At 42.4% G+C, this 18,450-nt stretch overlaps 1 protein-coding gene across 6 annotated transcripts in view; it reads right to left on the reverse strand.

Annotated features, from left to right (window-relative positions):
- Positions 1 to 18,450, reverse strand: part of Su(dx) (WW domain containing E3 ubiquitin protein ligase suppressor of deltex) — a 140,032-nt gene that overhangs the window by 39,882 nt on the left and 81,700 nt on the right. For 5 of the 6 annotated variants that reach the window (XM_076187861.1, XM_076187870.1, XM_076187878.1 and 2 more), the window contains 6 exons: positions 11,224 to 11,904; positions 9,036 to 9,222; positions 7,800 to 7,991; positions 7,333 to 7,450; positions 5,899 to 5,990; positions 4,575 to 4,706 (listed from right to left, as the gene is read on the reverse strand). In XM_076187861.1, coding sequence (XP_076043976.1) covers positions 4,575 to 4,706; positions 5,899 to 5,990; positions 7,333 to 7,450; positions 7,800 to 7,991; positions 9,036 to 9,222; positions 11,224 to 11,904 — 1,402 coding nt within the window. The remainder of the gene's footprint in view (positions 1 to 4,574; positions 4,707 to 5,898; positions 5,991 to 7,332; positions 7,451 to 7,799; positions 7,992 to 9,035; positions 9,223 to 11,223; positions 11,905 to 18,450) is intronic. The other variant, XM_076187906.1, reaches the window with a different exon arrangement.

Genomic DNA, 18,450 nt, shown 5'->3' on the forward strand with positions numbered 1-18,450 from the left:
TCATCCATATACAACCATTCTCCATTCACCCGTCTTCTGTCCTCTCCCGTCCTTCCTCAACAGATATTCCCCTCTTCCTCAAAGCCCCCTTTACCCCATCCATCCACCTCATCCTAGGATGTCCCCTCATGTTCACTCCCTCCACATCTGCCTTCCATACCTCTTTTACTAGTCTTTCTTCACTCATTCTTTCCATGTGTCCAAACCATCCTAATACTCTTTCATCAACCCTATCTCCCAACTTCCTTTCCACTCCCGTTCTTCTCCTCACCTCATTTCTCACTCTATCTAGCCTAGTAACCCCCATCATACTTCTCAGACACCTCATCTCAAACACATTCAAACTCCTTCTCTCTTCCTCTCTTATGTTCCATGTTTCTGCCCCATACAGTGCTGTTGGCACAATCACTCCTTCATATAGTCTCCTCTTAGCATCCATTCCCAAATGTCTATTCTTCATTACACTCTTCAATACACCAAGGCATTTACTCGCTTCTCTCAATCTACATTCTACCTTTTCCTGCCACATTTGCACCCAAGTATCTAAAACTATCCACTTCCTCCAGTCGCTCTCCCTTAATGCTCACTTCCAATCTACTGCCACTTTCACCCCTTGTACATCTCATCACCTTACTTTTACCCACATTTATCTTTAGCTTTCTTCTATCACATACTCTCCCAAACTTTGTCACCAACTTCCTCAATCCCTCCTCCGATCCTGCCACAAGCGCAGTGTCGTCCGCAAACAACAGCTGACTCACCTCCCACTTTTCTTCATTTTCTTTAACTATCTTCAATCCCTGACCCACTACCCCCACACTTACCTCTCGCACCACCCCATCCATGTATAAGTTGAACAGCCCCCATCCATGTATAAGTTGAACAGCCCCCATCCATGTATAAGTTGAACAGCCCCCATCCATGTATAAGTTGAACAGCCAGGGCAACATAACGCATCCTTGACGAAGTCCCACCTTTACTTCGAACCACTCACTCTCTCCATTTCTAATCCTGACACAAGCTCTACTACTCTCATAAAAACTCTTGACAGCTCCTAGAAGCTTTCTTCCTATCCCATATATCTGCATAACCTCCTACAGTGCCTTTCTGTCTACCCTATCGTAAGCCTTTTCCAGATCCATAAAAGCCCAAAAAACATCCTTCCCCTTTCCTATAGCTTTCTCACATATTTGTCTTACCACAAAGATCTGATCTACACAATCTCTACCCATCCTAAATCCACACTGTTCCTCACCAATTACTCCCTCTGTTCCTCTCCTAATCCTCTCTATCAAGATCCTCCCATAAGCCTTCCCAACTACACTTAACAAGCTAATCCCTCTGAAACTATTACATTCACACTTGTCCCCTTTTCCCTTGTAAAGTGGAACTATACAGGCACTCCTCCGGCACTCTACCCTCTCTCCAGCAAACATTAAATAACCTCACCAGCCAGTCCACTATCACTGTACCTCCTTTTTTTAGACATTCTGCATGGCATCCATCCAGACCAGGTGCCTTACCTGCTCTCATCATCTTAACAACTGCCTTCACTTCATCCTTCTTTATTTCTCCTCCATTTTCCTCACTCATTATTCTCATTTTCTTAGCATTTCCCACTGCAACTATCTTTCCCTCCCTATCCTCCTTCACATTTAGCAACTCCCTAAAATATTCTGCCCATCTTCCCCTTACTGCCTTCTCTTCCATTATCATCTCTCCATCTGCACCTTTTACCTTTTCTTCTCTACTTGATTCGCCTCCTCTTCTCTCTTAATTTCTTTCCAAAACAAAGAATGAATTAACCGAGACACTGAAATATGGAAAAATATAGTAATTATGGGTGACTTTAATGCAAGGGAAATAAATTGGGAAGAATTGACAATGGGAGGTGGAGACGAACTCTGGGGCAATGTCTTAATGGATATGACCACAGATTACACATTTATGCAATAGGTTAAAGAAAATACTAGATTTAGACAAAACGAAGAACCATAGAGACTAGATTTGATATTCACCTCTGAATCAGAAATAGTGGAAGAAATAAACTATAAAACACCAATTGGAAAGAGTGACCACATACTAATAAATATTGAACTTAAGGAACAAAATGTGGTAAGAATTAAAGAGAAACATAGAGAAGGAAGACTGATGTACAACAAAACTGATTTTGTAAAACTTAGAAAAAAAATTCAAAATGCTTGTTGGGAAAAATTTGAAAATGATGAAACAAAGCTTGGAAAAGATGGAAAAGAGACAAAATAGAGATTAAATGGCAAACATATATCAAATTGAGAAATGAATATGTAGACATACGAAGAGGAAAAAAGAAACTATGAAAATGGTATAACAGCAAAATGCAAAGACCAACTTAAACTATTTTACAGATATGTAAATGACAAACTAAAAGACAAACACGAAATAGTGAAACTGTGTGAAGGAAATCAAGAATACACAGAAGATGTAGAAATGGCTGAAGTAGTTTTTACTATTGAAAGCTCACAATTGTGGGATGATAGTCACTAGGAAGGGTCCCCTAAAATGGAAGAAATAATGGTGACACAGAAAAATATAAATGATCAAATAAGGAAACTCGATGTCAGAAAGTCACCTGGGCCAGACGGAATAGCAAATTGGATATTAAAAGAATGCATAGACGAACTCACAGATAAAATACACAAGATAATTTACTTCTCACTCAAAGAAGGAAAAATACCACAAGACTGGAAAAATGCTAATATACATACATATACCAAGGCTCCCCCTTACAAGGGAGGTAGCCAAAAAGGAAAAGGCATAAAATCATTCCCACCCATTCCATCCCTGAATCCCATCCACACCCCTCCACCCTCCCTCTTATCTTAACACCTCCTGGATGACGGGTCATCCCTGCACCTTATCCACTGCCCTGGGTCAGAAGCAGTGTCGCAAGACACAGCACATCCACAGCAAGGCCGCTTCATTAAATCGGCGACCCCCCCCCCTCCGTCCCCCCATTACATAAAAGGAGAAGACGGGGAGAAATCCCTTTGGGCTGCGTCAAATTTTGCTCACACATACTACCTCACCCCCCATCCCCCCGTCCACAATCACAACATCATCCATATACAACCATTCTCCATTCACCCGTCTTCTGTCCTCTCCCGTCCTTCCTCAACACGTCGGGCAGCTAATGCTGCCAGACGTGCGATGTGCCCCGGAGTGAAGAGGTTAAATCTATCCAAAAAGCCTCCCTTTCTTCTACGCTCTTCTACCAGACCCATATGCACTTACAAAAACCCACATCTCTTTTCCCCAATTTCACCTTCATCCACATTATCCTTGAGGAAACCTCCTTCCACTCCATTACACGTTTACCTATCTCTTCACTTTCTAGTATAGGCACCCATTCTCTCCCTCATCCTCTCTTCACTCCTGAGAACCTCCAAACTACACTCCCAAACTCACACTCACCTTTCCCTCTGAACTTAGTTTCACTCAAAGCCAACACATCCATTTTTCTTCTCACAAACATACTACCTATCTCTTCCCTTTTACTCTCACCTGTAACACAACCACACACATTAAAAGACCCAAACCTTAGGGTGCTGGTTGGAAAACTCCTAGACCCTTTTATGCCTTTACTTTTTTAGGAACGTCCCCTGTGGGGCCACCGGGAGAAGGATGCCTGGTCCTAATCCACATCCCGTTTTTCTCGCCTCTTATGATCCAAGTGGGAATACTTGGTGGCAGCATTCTTTTCCCCCCACCACAAGGAAGGCGAAACAAGGAAATTAAATTCAGAGAAATGGTACAGGACAGCAACAAGGGGATGGGGGACAGCATAACAGGGACAGTAGCAGTATAATAAAAGTTTCATCATTTCTCTGTGAGCAGAGTCTTCCTCTATCACAGGCAAAATAATGTGTGGCTCTGGTCCATAGGGGCGCCCCATATAGACCCTTAAGTATCAACTGCATGCTACTCTGCCACAACAACATGCAGCCGATACCCCAGACTGGGGTAAAATAAAATAAATAAAAAATAAAATAAATACATACATGTACCAAAGGCTTTTTCCCTTTTACAAGAGAGGTAAGCAAAGTCAAAAGGAATATCCTCTACCACCCCCTTCACTCCCATTCACCACCCATCCCCGTCCCTCTTTTCTTGGTTCCTCCTGGATGACGGGGAGGAAGGGGTGGTGAATGACACTGGAGTGTATGGGGACAGAAAAAAATAATAATAAATAAATAAATAACAAAATAAATAAATAAATAAATAATAAATAAATGAAATAAAATAAATAAATAATAACGATGCCCCCTACCCCTGGTAACAATATCCGTTAACCAATTTAAGCTTGCCTTGCAGTCCCTTATACACAGGCAAACTAATGGGAAGTTTACATAAAAATAAAATGGCAAATCCTAAATTTCAACTCTGCTACAATTTGCACTCAAAGTTTGATGAGATTCACACTGATGACAATAACTAAAGAGTATCAATCTGTTTATCATACTTTAATTCAATCTACCATGATGCAATAGATCTTGACTGATGGTGCTCATGTCGAGCTCCTCAAATATACGTACTTTTGCTTGGCACCTGGCCTTGGATCCTGGAAGGTTGTGGTTTTGGTGTTGTGATCCACAAAGTAGGGCCGACCTTCAGTGGTGAAGCGCATTTCCCAACCTGGAGCAAGCGGCTCCTCTTCCATCACCATCCTATAAACAAATATTATCACTTTTAGCAAATACAATCAACTGGCATAAAAAATATTGTTGGGTCATAAGGTTTAACCCCTTCCATACGGTGCCGCACACGTAGGCGTCATGAGGAGCAAGTGGATTCGCGACGCTGCCATATCGGCGTCTTGATTATATTTATTGTAGTCGTCCCTGTGTTTTTACATTCTCCCAAATGCGCCCTGAATCCCATTCTCTGGTTTTCAAAATTCGCGGGTGAAAGAGAGAACGATCGATATAAGCGGTGACTATATTTTATGATGCGAGTATTATTACGACACGTCATACGGCTGGCATTGGCTGCTGCCCGCGAGATTTAAGTCCCGTACTGAAGTGGTTAAGGGGTTAACCAAGACACCATTTTCAATGACAAGGAACAATTCCATGAATGGCCTCAGAGGATGTAAACCATCCTTGCTCCAGCCATAGATTATCTTTTATAGTCTTTCAATTTAACATCTAAACCAGTGGTTCTCAAACTTTTTCATGAGCAACCCTATTTGGAACATTTCAATCCTTCTCAACCCAGAATAAAGTAAAGAGAAACAAAATGGACAGTGATATATATCCTTTACTTTGGAAAAAAAAAAAAATGTGTACAGTTTTTTTTAACAAAACTAAATTAACAGAATCCAAGGCACGGCATTTCCTTCAGAAAACTAAATTAATGGGATTTGTGGTGCTGCTTCTTATTTACCAGTATTTCAAATCGTGGGGCTCTGTGACCCATCAAAATCTATCTCGTGACCCAACTTTGGGTCACGACCCATAGTTTGAGAACCACTGATCTAAACTCTACAACCCTGAGAGGTATTTCACAGATATTTATTCTAGTTAATAAACATTTATTTTGCAGGGGAGATGAACTGTTCAAAATGGATGTTTGATCTAAAGTCCCCATCTCAATCCAGCCTCTCCCATACCTGAATAAGATTGCATGGCATTAGACTGCATTAAGATCTACTAAGAACATCACTGAAGTGAAGGGCTTACTCATCTGAATACCACAAGATCCTTGACTGACATGCATGAGGCCTTTCTTTTTCTCCCTTTGGAGTTGGAGGGTGTTGTACAATCTACACCTGGCTAATTCCAGATGACTTCATTCAATTGGAGAAACATCTTGGTATCTAACGAGTACATTCACACACAAACTGTAAAACATACTTACCCCTGGGTCCTGGGGTCATCCCACTGAGTAGTTCTATTGCGATGATTCACAAAGTAAACTCTTCCGTTGTGTTCTTGCCGCTTCTCCCAACCCTGAAGAGAAAAACAAATCTAGAATATGTATAGGCTCCCTTTTCAATATTAATGTCATTTAATTTGATGATTACTTACCACAAACTGAAAAAATCAATCCATTGCCACAGTTCACTCTTGCATAAGACCTGTGTCCTCAAGGAAAATGTCCTGCCCATGGTTTTGCATAAAGTCATTCACTAAAGCGATTGAGAGTTGATACCATTTTAATGGGTGGAGGTGATCTGAACATGGGGGTGTCATTGCAATACTTATTTGACTTTGAAGTGATTTCTCTATTAGGTTGATTTCAGAGGGAGTGTGGCGAATTTGGTGGTATATTGTGTAGTACTTGTTTTGTGATCATAAGTACATTACCCTAGATCTAGTCTCCACACAAGACACCCAACACCTCATCATACACTGCCCTACTCTGGCCTTATCCAGGTAACAACATGGTACCTCCTTTGAGCGAGTTGTGGGGCAATCCAGTGGCTATTGCCAATTCCCTGGCCCTGGGGCAGTGGATGGATTGTGATCTAAATATGTGCATACTTAAGGGACATATCATGGAGTACTGAGATTTGGTTATTGTAGATTCTTGGAAAAATTCAGCTTGATTTGTTACCATGTAATGTTCACTGGGCTGATATTAAACAAAGTCATTAAACAAATGATGGTCTTTAGTATCTAGGGGATGAAGGATGAGAAGAGAGAGAAGAGAGAGAAGAGAGACAGGAGGGGGGGAGGCATACTGTACTTCAGTAGAGCTGGAGAATTCAAATACCTTGTTGACATAAATTCTAACATATGGTGATGAAAAATTTGAATTGTCATTTGTGGATCCCCTAATGGCTTGGTAGTAATGATGAGGTTGCCTCACAAACAAGAGATTTGAGTTCAAGATCCATGGATGGACACAACACTTGGTATTATCATTACAGCTCAATGAGCAAACAAGCTTACCTGATACCTAATTTACACAATAAACATATGCAAAACCATTCAAACACCTTCTTACTATGTGCGCACTCCACCTTTACACTAAAGCCTTCCATGTGTCCCATGGGAGGCCATGCCTGTGTGGCACAGAACGCAACCTCAATCTTGTCGTTTCTCACCCCCACCCCTCCCCAACAAGTTTCCCAATCAAGGATGGTGCAATAGTGTGATAGGCAACAGTAAACAGAGTTCATTTGTTTTTCTATCTAAATACCAAGGGCCTTTCCCTTTACACGGGAGGTAGCTAAGTCAAAAGACAACTACCCACTCCTGTCCACCACCCTTTCTTCCCTCTTGTCTTAGCTCCTCATCTTAGGCATTAGTCAAGCCATTTGTTTTTAAAAGAAAGTAAATGTCTTACCGGAGGTAGTGCTCCTAGAGGATCCTTCTCTGCCTCAGCATTCTGTGAGGGATAGAGGAATCGCTGGGTGCTCAGCTGTGCCAGGCCTTGTCGTTCTCCTCGCCACTGCTCAAATTGTCTGTAAAATTATTGGTCACTAAAATTTCTGCACCACAACAACCACCACCATCTCTCTCTATAAATTTATTTATTCACCTTGTGGTGATGTACTGAGATAATATAGAGATTAAATAAATTCTTATATAGTGGGTGTGTGCTTGGACAGAGGGAGAGCTTGGACCTAATCTAGGGATCAAGTGTCAACTTCTTGGAGTTGTATCTCAACACAGAGGTGATGCTGTTCACAGGTTTCAAAAATGGACAGCAAGATGATGCCCTCTGCTCCCTTGTAGGACCACCACCAATGTGTATTCATTATTGGTCTCCTCTTGATCAATATCAGAAGTGTGATGTCACACTGTACCCACCTGATGTTTTCTACTGTTGGTCTCTGCCAAGTTGTGGTTCTGGTATTGTGGTCGACATAATAGACACGTCCTCTGGGGTCTCGCCGTGTCTCCCAGCCTCGGGGAAGAGGTTTGGGACGTTCCCAAGTGGTGGATCGTGTAGTGTGATCAACATAGTAGCGCCGTCCATAACTGTCATAGCGCATCTCCCAACTGAAACAAGGTTTTCATTGATATTAGAGAGAGAGAGAGAGAGAGAGAGAGAGAGAGAGAGAGAGAGAGAGAGAGAGAGAGAGAGAGAGAGGAGAGAGAGAGAGGAGAGAGAGAGAGAGAGGAGAAAGAGAGAGAGGAGAAAGAGAGAGAGGAGAAAGAGAGAGAGGAGAAAGAGAGAGAGGAGAAAGAGAGAGAGGAGAAAGAGAGAGAGGAGAAAGAGAGAGAGAGAGGAGAGAGAGAGAGAGGAGAAAGAGAGAGAGAGAGAGAGATAGGAGAGAGAGAGAGATAGGAGAGAGAGAGAGAGAGAGAGAGAGAGAGAGAGAGAGAGAGAGAGATAGGAGAGAGAGAGAGAGAGAGATAGGAGAGAGAGAGATAGGAGAGAGAGAGAGAGAGAGAGAGAGAGAGAGAGAGAGAGAGAGAGAGAGAGAGAGAGAGAGAGATAGGAGAGAGATAGGAGAGAGAGAGAGAGAGAGAGAGAGAGAGAGAGAGAGAGAGAGAGAGAGAGATAGGAGAGAGAGATAGGAGAGAGAGAGATAGGAGAGAGAGAGAGATAGGAGAGAGAGAGAGATAGGAGAGAGAGATAGGAGAGAGAGAGAGATAGGAGAGAGAGAGAGATAGGAGAGAGAGAGAGATAGGAGAGAGAGAGATAGGAGAAAGAGAGATAGGAGAAAGAGAGATAGGAGAAAGAGAGATAGGAGAAAGAGTGAGAGAGATAGGAGAGAGAGATAGGAGAGAGAGATAGGAGAGGGAGAGGGAGAGAGATAAGAAAAGCATGAGAAAGAGAGAACAGAGCTGTCTAGTGTTCACTTTCAATACATGAAATGAGTGTCATACATTAATGGGCCAATAAAGAGCCCTGTCAGTGTGGTTCTCCTACTGGAAGGATTTATAAATAATGACACACAAACCATCACAAAATCAACAAAAGATACCACTGTATTCAACATGAAACAGCAAGTTCTTTAACGACACCAGGTCTCTGAGGTAAAAATTAATCAATGGTCTCTCTCTCTCTCTTTTTTTTTTTTTTTTCTTCTTCTTTACCCTGGGGGTAGCGGTTCCTCCTCAGCAGGGCTATTTGGTCCAAGTCCCTCTCCCTCACTTCCACCGCTCCCACCACCTCCACTGGTGCTGTTTTTATCATTACTGCTACCTCCTGTGCCTCCTGTGCCTCCTGCAGCAGCTCCTGCAACTGGGATCATGGCTTGTTGGGGCCCATTACTAGCCCCACCTGGACGAAAAGAAAACATTACCTGAGGTGATGCAGATAAGGTTACGACTCTTGCAAGCCATAATGAAAATTAAATCTAAGTAGTAACAGGCAGAGGTATCATGATCTCATAAAAAGCAAGCTACTACAATTGTCCTAGATGACAGGTGTTATCATTAATGATTCACTGATTATTAATCTTAGAAATGATATGCTATGTTTAACTACTAGCATATCTAGAGTATCATGATGTAGTCGCACACAAATAAAATTCAAACTTATTACCCACTTTCAGAGAAAATTAAAATTAGAGATGAAGCAATCCTTATATTTCATCTACTAACTGTGGTCCTCTTCAAAGGATAAGTACTTATAAGAGGACCACAGTTAGTGGTAGAAATATAATTACTTCATCTCCGATTCTAATTTTCTCTGAAAGTGGGTAATAAGTTTGAATACTAGCATAATCTTACATTCACTGATTAAATACAAAATCTGCTGGATTTCAAACAATTTGTTACCCATCACAATTTGAAAACTTCTATAAACCAAAAAGCCCTTTCCCCCTTTTAAAGGTGGGGTGGGAATAGTTGTAAGCCTAAACCCATCCCACACCCAACCAAAAACACTTTCCTTATTCCTCCCATCTTAGCTCCTCGTAAATGAAGGGTCATGCCTGTACCCGGCTACACTGCTCAAGTGCCAGACAGGACATAGTACCTCTACAGCAAGGCCTGACAGCCAAAGCTGGTTTATCCCCACTACTTCATATCATGGCAACCCTTCATAAATATACAGAGCAGACAAGATGAAATCACTTCATGCCTCATCTTTACCTCAACCAATAACAACTACTCTCTATCAATTGCTATTTTTTAAACACCTCATCTACTTTATTCTAGGTCTTCCCTGGTTCACCTCCTAATTCCCTCCACTCTCTCACCAACTCTGGACCCCTACCCATTACCTTCACAACCAGTGACACTGCACAACCGTGGTGCAATCCCACCTTTACCTCATACCATTCCCAACACTCTCACAAGCTCTACTACTCATGAAAAAGCTTATGATTGACCTTGACAAACTTTCCTCTACCTCATACATCCAAAGACTGTCCCATAATGTCTTTTTGTTAACCCTATCATAAATCTTCAAATCCATGACAGCCAAAGGTATCCTCATGCTTTGTCAAAAACTTCTTGCACATTTTACTACAAACCTTGACCAATGTGACCTCTTCCTTACCTAAACCCATTTTACTCTTCCCTAATTACTACCTCTGTTCTCCTCCTAATCCTCAGTTAACACCCATACATCATGCCAACTATGTTCACATTGTCCCTCTTTCTGTTGCATAGTGGAACCATACATACACCCTTCTTGTCCACCAGTGTAATCCCTTAGGCACACATTCAATCTCAGCAACCATTTCACTATGACTACTACTTTTATCAAATATTCCACATAACAGCCATAACCCAGGTAGTGTACTAGCTTTCATCCCTTGCATTGTTCTTTGTATCTCTCTTCCTACAGCCCCATCATTCTCCTATTCTATCACAGATTTTCCTGCTATCTAAAGTCACAATATATGGAAATTGAATAATTACTTGCAATGTTACAAATATAGAACTAGCAGCACATGAAAAAATCAAAAGTGATGCTTCCTATATAATATACTAGAAGTTATCCATGGGGGCAATTACAAGAAGACAATTTTCATATTGAATTGTTAGAAAATAGCCTACATAATATTCATAATGCTCAACTATGAAATGCAACATACAGCTTCACAATTTTCACTGTCAGCATGCAACACTACATTTTTTCAAGATTCCAATTTTTGGGACATACAAGGCCAATCTTAAAAAATAAAAACAAAAGTAATAAAGTAAAAATGTCTTACAAAACTTAGGCCATAAAAAGCAAGGAATGATCTTTAAGGAATATATGAACAGACAATTTCATAGGGAGGGGGATTGGTAAGGGAACTAGTAAACATAAAATGGTAAAACAGCATACCTGAATTTCGTTTGGTCTTGTGTGGCTTGTGCTGTCTGTGTGCAGGTTTGGGAGCAGGAGGATGGGAGAAAGAGGATGAGGGCGAGGGAGTAGAGGATGACCCAGTTGGTGGTCCGTTGGCAGCAGCAGTTGGGGTGGATGGGGATGCCGAGGAGACTGAAGGGGAAGCTGTGACCGGTGGGTGGTGGGCGGATATGTTGGGTGTGGTGTTGTTGTTGGTGTTGGCTAGCGGTGGTGGTGGTGGCGGCGGCTCCCCTTTCCCTTCCCCACCACCAACCACCACCACCGCTGTCCCATTACTAAGATTCTTGCTGCGTGGTCTGACACTTGGGTGCTGCTTTCCATTTCCAGTGCTGCTGTGATTTTTGTCACTTGCGATTACTGGCAGGAATGTGCGTTGTGTGGTGCTGGGCTGGGGGGTAGTAGGGGTGGGACTGGCTGCAGCATGGGTGTGGGTTATGGTTGGACCTTTACTGCCACAGGAAGTGGAGATGGAAGTGGAGGGGGAAGGGGAGGTTGCAGAGCCCTGGGTGATTGCTGGTAGTGCTGCCCCACCACCACTTCCTCCCCCAGCTTCCCCCCCCAGGTGTGAAGGTGGTGGGGGGATGGGAGGGGGGGTGCGCTTCCCTCCCACTCGAACTGTTACCCCCTTATTACTGCCTCCACCACCAACATTGACAACTGAGGAAAGGAGGAACCAAGGTCAACCTCTGCATCAACATCAGCATCACAACACAAAATAAACAGGAAAAAACACTAAAATTCTAAATACATACCAAGTACATTCATTCATCACCTTAACACATCCTTGAAACACACAGAAAATATTCTCTGAATCTTTCAACAAAGTTAAAACTCCACATAAAATCATTTTCCACAATAAAATTCACATCATACACCATGATAATAGAAGTGTTATATGCATGTAGGAGTTAGCACACAAGCTTGTGTTTGGCACATAATATTTGTTTCTCCATTTAGTGGGGCCTGATGGTATCCAGTGATCAGTTCTGGATTGTCCCATACAACCAACTGCTGTCTTGAGTTTCATACATACATATATCAAGGTCTTTCTTCCCCTTACAAGGGAGGTAGCTTAAGTACATACATACATACATATACCAAGGCTTTTTCCCCCTTACAAGGGAGGTAGCCAAAAAGGGAAAGGCATAAAATCATTCCCACCCATTCCATCCCTAAATACACTCCACACCCCCTCCACCCTCCCTCTTATCTTAGCACCTCCTGGATGATGGGTCATCCCTGCACCTTGTCCACTGCCCTGGGTCAGAAGCAGTGTCACAAGACACAGCACATCCACAGCAAGGCCGCTTCATTAAATCGGCAACCCCCCCTCTCCGTCCCCCCATGCATAAAAGGAGAAGACGGGGAGAAATCCCTTTGGGCTGCGTCAAATTTTGCTCACACATACTACCTCATCCCCCATCCCCCCGCCCATTCCACCTCATCCATCACAACATCATCCATATACAACCATTCTCCATTCACCCCTGTCTTCTGTCCTCTCCCGTCCTTCCTCAACAGACATTCCCCTCTTCCCCAAAGCCCCCTTCACACCATCCATCCACCTCATCCTTGGACATCCCCTCATGTTCACTCCCTCCACATCTGACTTCCATACATCTTTTACTAGTCTTTCTTCACTCATTCTTTCCATGTGTCCAAACCTCCTAATACTCTTTCATCAACCCTATCTCCCAGCTCCCTTTCCACCCCTGTTCTCCTCCTCACCTCCTCATTTCTCACTCTATCTAGCCTAGTAACCCCCATCATACTTCTCAGACACCTCATCTCAAACACATTCAAACTCCTTCTCTCTTCCTCTCTTATGTTCCATGCTTCTGTCCCATACAGTGCTGTTGGCACAATCTCTCCTTCATATAGTCTCCCCTTAGCATCCATTCCCAAATGTCTATTCCTCATTACACTCTTTTAATCCACCAACGCATTTACTCGCTTCTCTCAATCTACATTCTACCTCCACCTTCTCTCCACCTTTTCCTGCCACATTTGCACCCAAGTATCTAAAACTATCCACTTCCTCCAGTCGCTCTCCCTTTATGCTCACTTCCAGACTACTGCCACTTTCACCCCTTGTACATCTCATCACCTTACTTTTACCGACATTTATCTTTAGCTTTCTTCTATCACATACTCTCCCAAACTCTGTCACTAACTTCCTCAATCCCTCCTCCGATCCTGCTACAAGCGCAGTGTCGTCCGCAAACAACAGCTGGCTCACCTCCCACTTTTCTCCATTTTCTTTAAACATCTCCAATCCCTGACCCACTACCCTTGCATTTACCTCTCGCACTACCCCATCCATGTATAAGTTGAACAGCCAGGGCGACATAACGCATCCTTGATGAAGTCCCACCTTTACCTCAAACCACTCTCACTCTCCATTTCTAATCCTGACACAAGCTCTACTACTCTCATAAAAACTCCTGACAGCTCCTAAAAGCATTCCTCCTATCCCGTTTATCTGCATAACCTCCCACAGTGCCTTTCCGTCTACCCTATCGTAAGCCTTTTCCAGATCCATAAAAGCCCAAAAAACATCCTTCCCTTTTCCTATAGCTTTCTCACATATCTGTCTTACCACAAAGATCTGATCTACACAACCTCTACCCATCCTAAATCCACACTGTTCCTCACCAATTACTCCCTCTGTTCCTCTCCTAATCCTCTCAATCAAGATCCTCCCATAAGCCTTCCCAACTACACTTAACAAACTAATCCCTCTGAAATTACTACATTCACACTTGTCCCCTTTTCCCTTGTAAAGTGGAACTATACAGGCACTCCTCCAGTCCTCTGGCACTCTACCCTCTCTCCAGAAAACATTAAATAACCTCACCAGCCAGTCCACCATCACTGTACCTCCTTTTTTTAGACATTCTACATGGCATCCATCCAGACCAGGTGCCTTACCTGCTCTCATCATCTTAACCCCTTCCATACGGTGCCGCACACGTAGGCATCATGAGGAGCAAGTGGATTCGCGACGCTGCCATATCGGCGTCTTGATTATATTTATTGTAGTCGCCCCTGTGTTTTTACATTCTCTCTAATCTGCTCTTAATCCCATTCTCTGTGGTTTTCAAAATTCACGGGTGAAAGAGAGAACGATCAATATAAGCCGTGACTATATTTTATGATGCGAGTGTTATTACGACATGTCGTACGGCTGGCATTGGCTGCTGCCTGCGAGATTTAAGTCCCGTAGTGAAGTGGTTAACAACTGTCTTCACTTCATCCTTCCTTATTTCTCCTCCATTTTCCTCACACATCACAGTCATTTTCTTAGCATTTCCCACTGTAACTATCTTTCCCTCCCTATTCTCCTTCACATTTAGCAACTCCCTAAAATATTCTGCCCATCTTCCCCTTACTGCCTTCTCTTCCATTATCATCTCTCCATCTGCACCTTTTACTTTTTCTTCTCTACTTGATTTGCCTCCTCTTCCTCTCTTAATTTCTTTCCAAAACATCTTTTTATTACTTTCAAAATTTTCCGTCATACTCTTAACCCATTTCACATCTGCCCTCCTCTTTGCCTCCTTTACCTTTTGCTTTACTTCTCTTCTCTTTTCTTTGTACCTCTCATATGACTCCCTCGTCCTATTTTGTAACCAAACTGTGAAAGCTCGCTTCTTCTCTTCTACAACCTTCTTTGTTTCCTCATCCCACCATTCACTACCCTTCCTTCTATTTCCTCCTGTCCTTCTTGTTCCACACACCATTCTTGCACACTTTGTGACTCCCTCCTTGAACCATCCCCATTCCTCCTCCACACCTACCTCTACTCTATCCTTCACTCCCTCCCACTCTTTCAGCTTCTTCTTGTACTCCTTCTCCTTTTCATTTAAAGAGTTCACTCTAAGCACCTCCCTACCTTTTGCCCCTTTCCTCTTTCTCCATCTATCCTCCACTCTCAACTTACCTTCCACCAAAAAATTATCTGATATTCCCCCACCCTCTCCCCTTAGCACATGTACATCCTTAACTCTTCCTATCATAATCCTATTTACCACTACATAATCCATTAACGCTCTATCTATCACCCTTCCATCCTCCACCCTCTCCCATGTGTACTTATGCTTGACTTTCTTCCAAAACACTGTATTTGCTATCATCAACTTTCTAGACACATTTCCACCATCAACTCTCCACTACGATTCTTTCCTGGAACTCCACATTTCCCAAACACTCCATCAATTGGACCATTTCCTACCCTAGCATTAAGGTCTCCCAGTACTATTACATTGACATTTCTCCCTAAATTCTCTATGCACTCATTTAAATCTATCCAAAAGGCCTCCCTTTCTTCTACACTCTTCTCACTGCCAGGCCCATATGCACTTACAAAGACCCACATCTCCTTTCCCAGTTTCACCTTCATCCACATTATCCTTGAAGAAACCTCCTTCCACTCCACTACACGTTTACCTATCTCTTCACTTACTAGAATAGCCACCCCTTCCCTCCCTCGCCCTCTCTTCACTCCTGATAACCTCCCAAACTTACACTTACCCTTCCCTTTCAACTTAGTTTCACTCAAAGCCAACACATCCATCTTTCTTCTCACAAACATAGTACCTATCTCTTCCCTTTTACTCTCATCTGTACCACATCCACGCACATTAAAAGACCCAAACCTTAGGGTGCTGGTCGGAAAACTCCCAGACCCTCTTATGCCTTTACTTTTTCGTTTAGGAATGTCCCCTGTGGGGCTACAAGAAGGATGCCTAGTCCCAATTCCCGTCCTTTTCTTCACGCCTCTTACAATCCAAGTGGAAATACTTGGTGGCAGTATTCTTTTTCCCCCAAGTCAGAAGCTATAAATCCATTCTCACCTATTTCATCCCCACACACAACACTCCCATTCACCATGGCTCCCTCCCTCTTTTCTTGACTCCTACTGGATGACGGGTCATCCCTGCATCTTGCCCATTGCCCTGGTTCAGAAGCAATGCAGCAAGACATGGTCTCGAGTTTCACTGATTGGAAGCTCACAACCCCACAGCAGCAGGTAATGGTCCTCTGGCCCTCCCATTGATCTTTCTGCATAGAAGCATGCAGCCAATGCCTAAAGGACTGTTTTGGAGTGCCCATCTGAATTAGAGCCACACATCGTTTATCACAACTCCTAGAAGAATTATGCTACTTTTATACTATGACTATCCCTCCATTATGCTGTTCCCTTAAAACTATTCTTTACCTCTTCTAAGTGTACATTTTCAATTCCTACGTGTCCCCTGTGGTATGGGGAGGAAAAGTTTTTGCCATTGTGATTCCCATGCAAGTCATAAAAGGTGACAAAGTGGGACTGAGTGATAGGACTGGGTATCCTGCTCTCTGTGTACATAACCTACAAGAAGTCCAGGCATACGAGGGTCTAGATTTCCAACCAGAATCCTAAGATTTTGGGTAATCAAATGTGCATGATTGTGGTACAGATGATAGTAAAAGGGAAGAGATAGGCAGTATGTTTATGAGAAGGAAGATGGATGTGTTAGTGTTAAGTGAAACTAAGCTGAAAGGGAGGGGTGATTGTCAGGAGTGAGGTGGGGGTAAGAGAGGGAAGGAGTAGCTCTGCTGGGATGTGTTGAGATAGAAAAACACATAGTCATCCTCAAGGTTAATGTCAGCAAGGGTGAAACTCAGATTGGAGACGAGGGTTTTTGTAATCCCATTTGGACCTGGTAGTGAGAAGAGTGTAGAGAAAAGGGAGGCTTTCTGGATAGACTTAAAAGAGGCTTAAAGAGTTTTGGGAGGAAAGTCAATGTAGTAGTGTTGGGAGATTTCAATGCTAGAGTAGGGGATGAACCTATAAAATAATATGGAAGTTTGGGGTGCCAGGTAAAAATCATAGTGGAGAGTTGATGTTGGAGATCTGTTTTGAAAGACAGTTGTTGGTAGTATACATAGTATTTGAGAAGAGAGTCAAGCATAAGTATACATGGTAAACTGAGGTGGATGGAAAGGGGGTTGACAGGGCATTAATGAACGATGTAGTGGTTTTCAAAGGAAGGAGAGAAGAGCTCTAAATGTCCATGTTCTTATGGAGAGAGTCCCCTCCATTCTTAGTTGTATTCTTGCCATTTTCACATGATGTTCTATTGGAAGGATTTTGGTTTCTGAGTACAAATGTCCTATAGAGGTGGTTTTTATGCAACTGTTATTACTCCCAGTGCTCCATTTTATATTTGAAAGTTATATTTGATTTGGTGATTATTCTTAGAAACAGTGAAAAAAAAAAAACAGCATTAGATAACCTCAGGTCTTAAGTGATTATTCTTTAAGGTTGACCTTGTGACCTGAGAGTGTATGTGTTTATATAAAGATATGTTTTGGAGGCAAGGAGTAAATTGTGACAGTGCAGCTTGGTGTGATGGGTGTAAGGATTCAAGATCTTTAAATTAGAAGTCTTCCTTTCATCTCTATATGATGTACTTTAGATTCACCCCCATTTTTTTTTTAAGTGGCAAATAGATACTACTTTGATGCTGTCAGTTTAATGTGCATGAAATTAAAAAGTATGTGTGATTAAAGAGTTCTGTATTTCAAAAGTATTTTACCTCAAATTTCATCTACAGGTTAGCCATAGCCCCAACACAGACCTTTCCACAGGTCTCTCCAAGATGTAATATTGTATTATTGTCTGTGCTACATAAATGTGGGGCAATAGATGATCATATATTCTTAGGTGTTAACTAGATTCATATCAGTGTTGTGCTAGTACTGTTTTAGTTCTGGACATCCACACATCTACCAACACAAAGATGTGTACACACACATACCTACCCACACAAATATGTGCTTGCACATACATACAAGACATACCTACACCCACACAAATGAGAATACATACATGTGCACGAGCACACACACACACACTGGTATGTGAATACATTTATTGCTGCCTAGCAAACCTCAATATACCAAATAGGTTACATGAAAATAAAATGATTAGAAAAATTAAAAGAAATAAAAAAACATAAACAGTCTATATTGAGAAATACAAGATGTAAGCATAACATTCAGAGCTTTTAAACTTGAACATAACTAAGCCCATGGAGCCCCATGATTGAACAGTAATATGCCAAAGACTTTCTGGTATAATGTAAGACTCACTGCAACACTGGAGCACTGAGTTTTTCACACTTTCTTCAAGGATGAATCAAGTGTTGATGAGTAGTC

Source organism: Oratosquilla oratoria, chromosome 1 (assembly GCF_046742065.1).
Source record: "Oratosquilla oratoria isolate Oo_2021 chromosome 1, ASM4674206v1, whole genome shotgun sequence".
NCBI classification, from domain to species: domain Eukaryota; kingdom Metazoa; phylum Arthropoda; class Malacostraca; order Stomatopoda; family Squillidae; genus Oratosquilla; species Oratosquilla oratoria.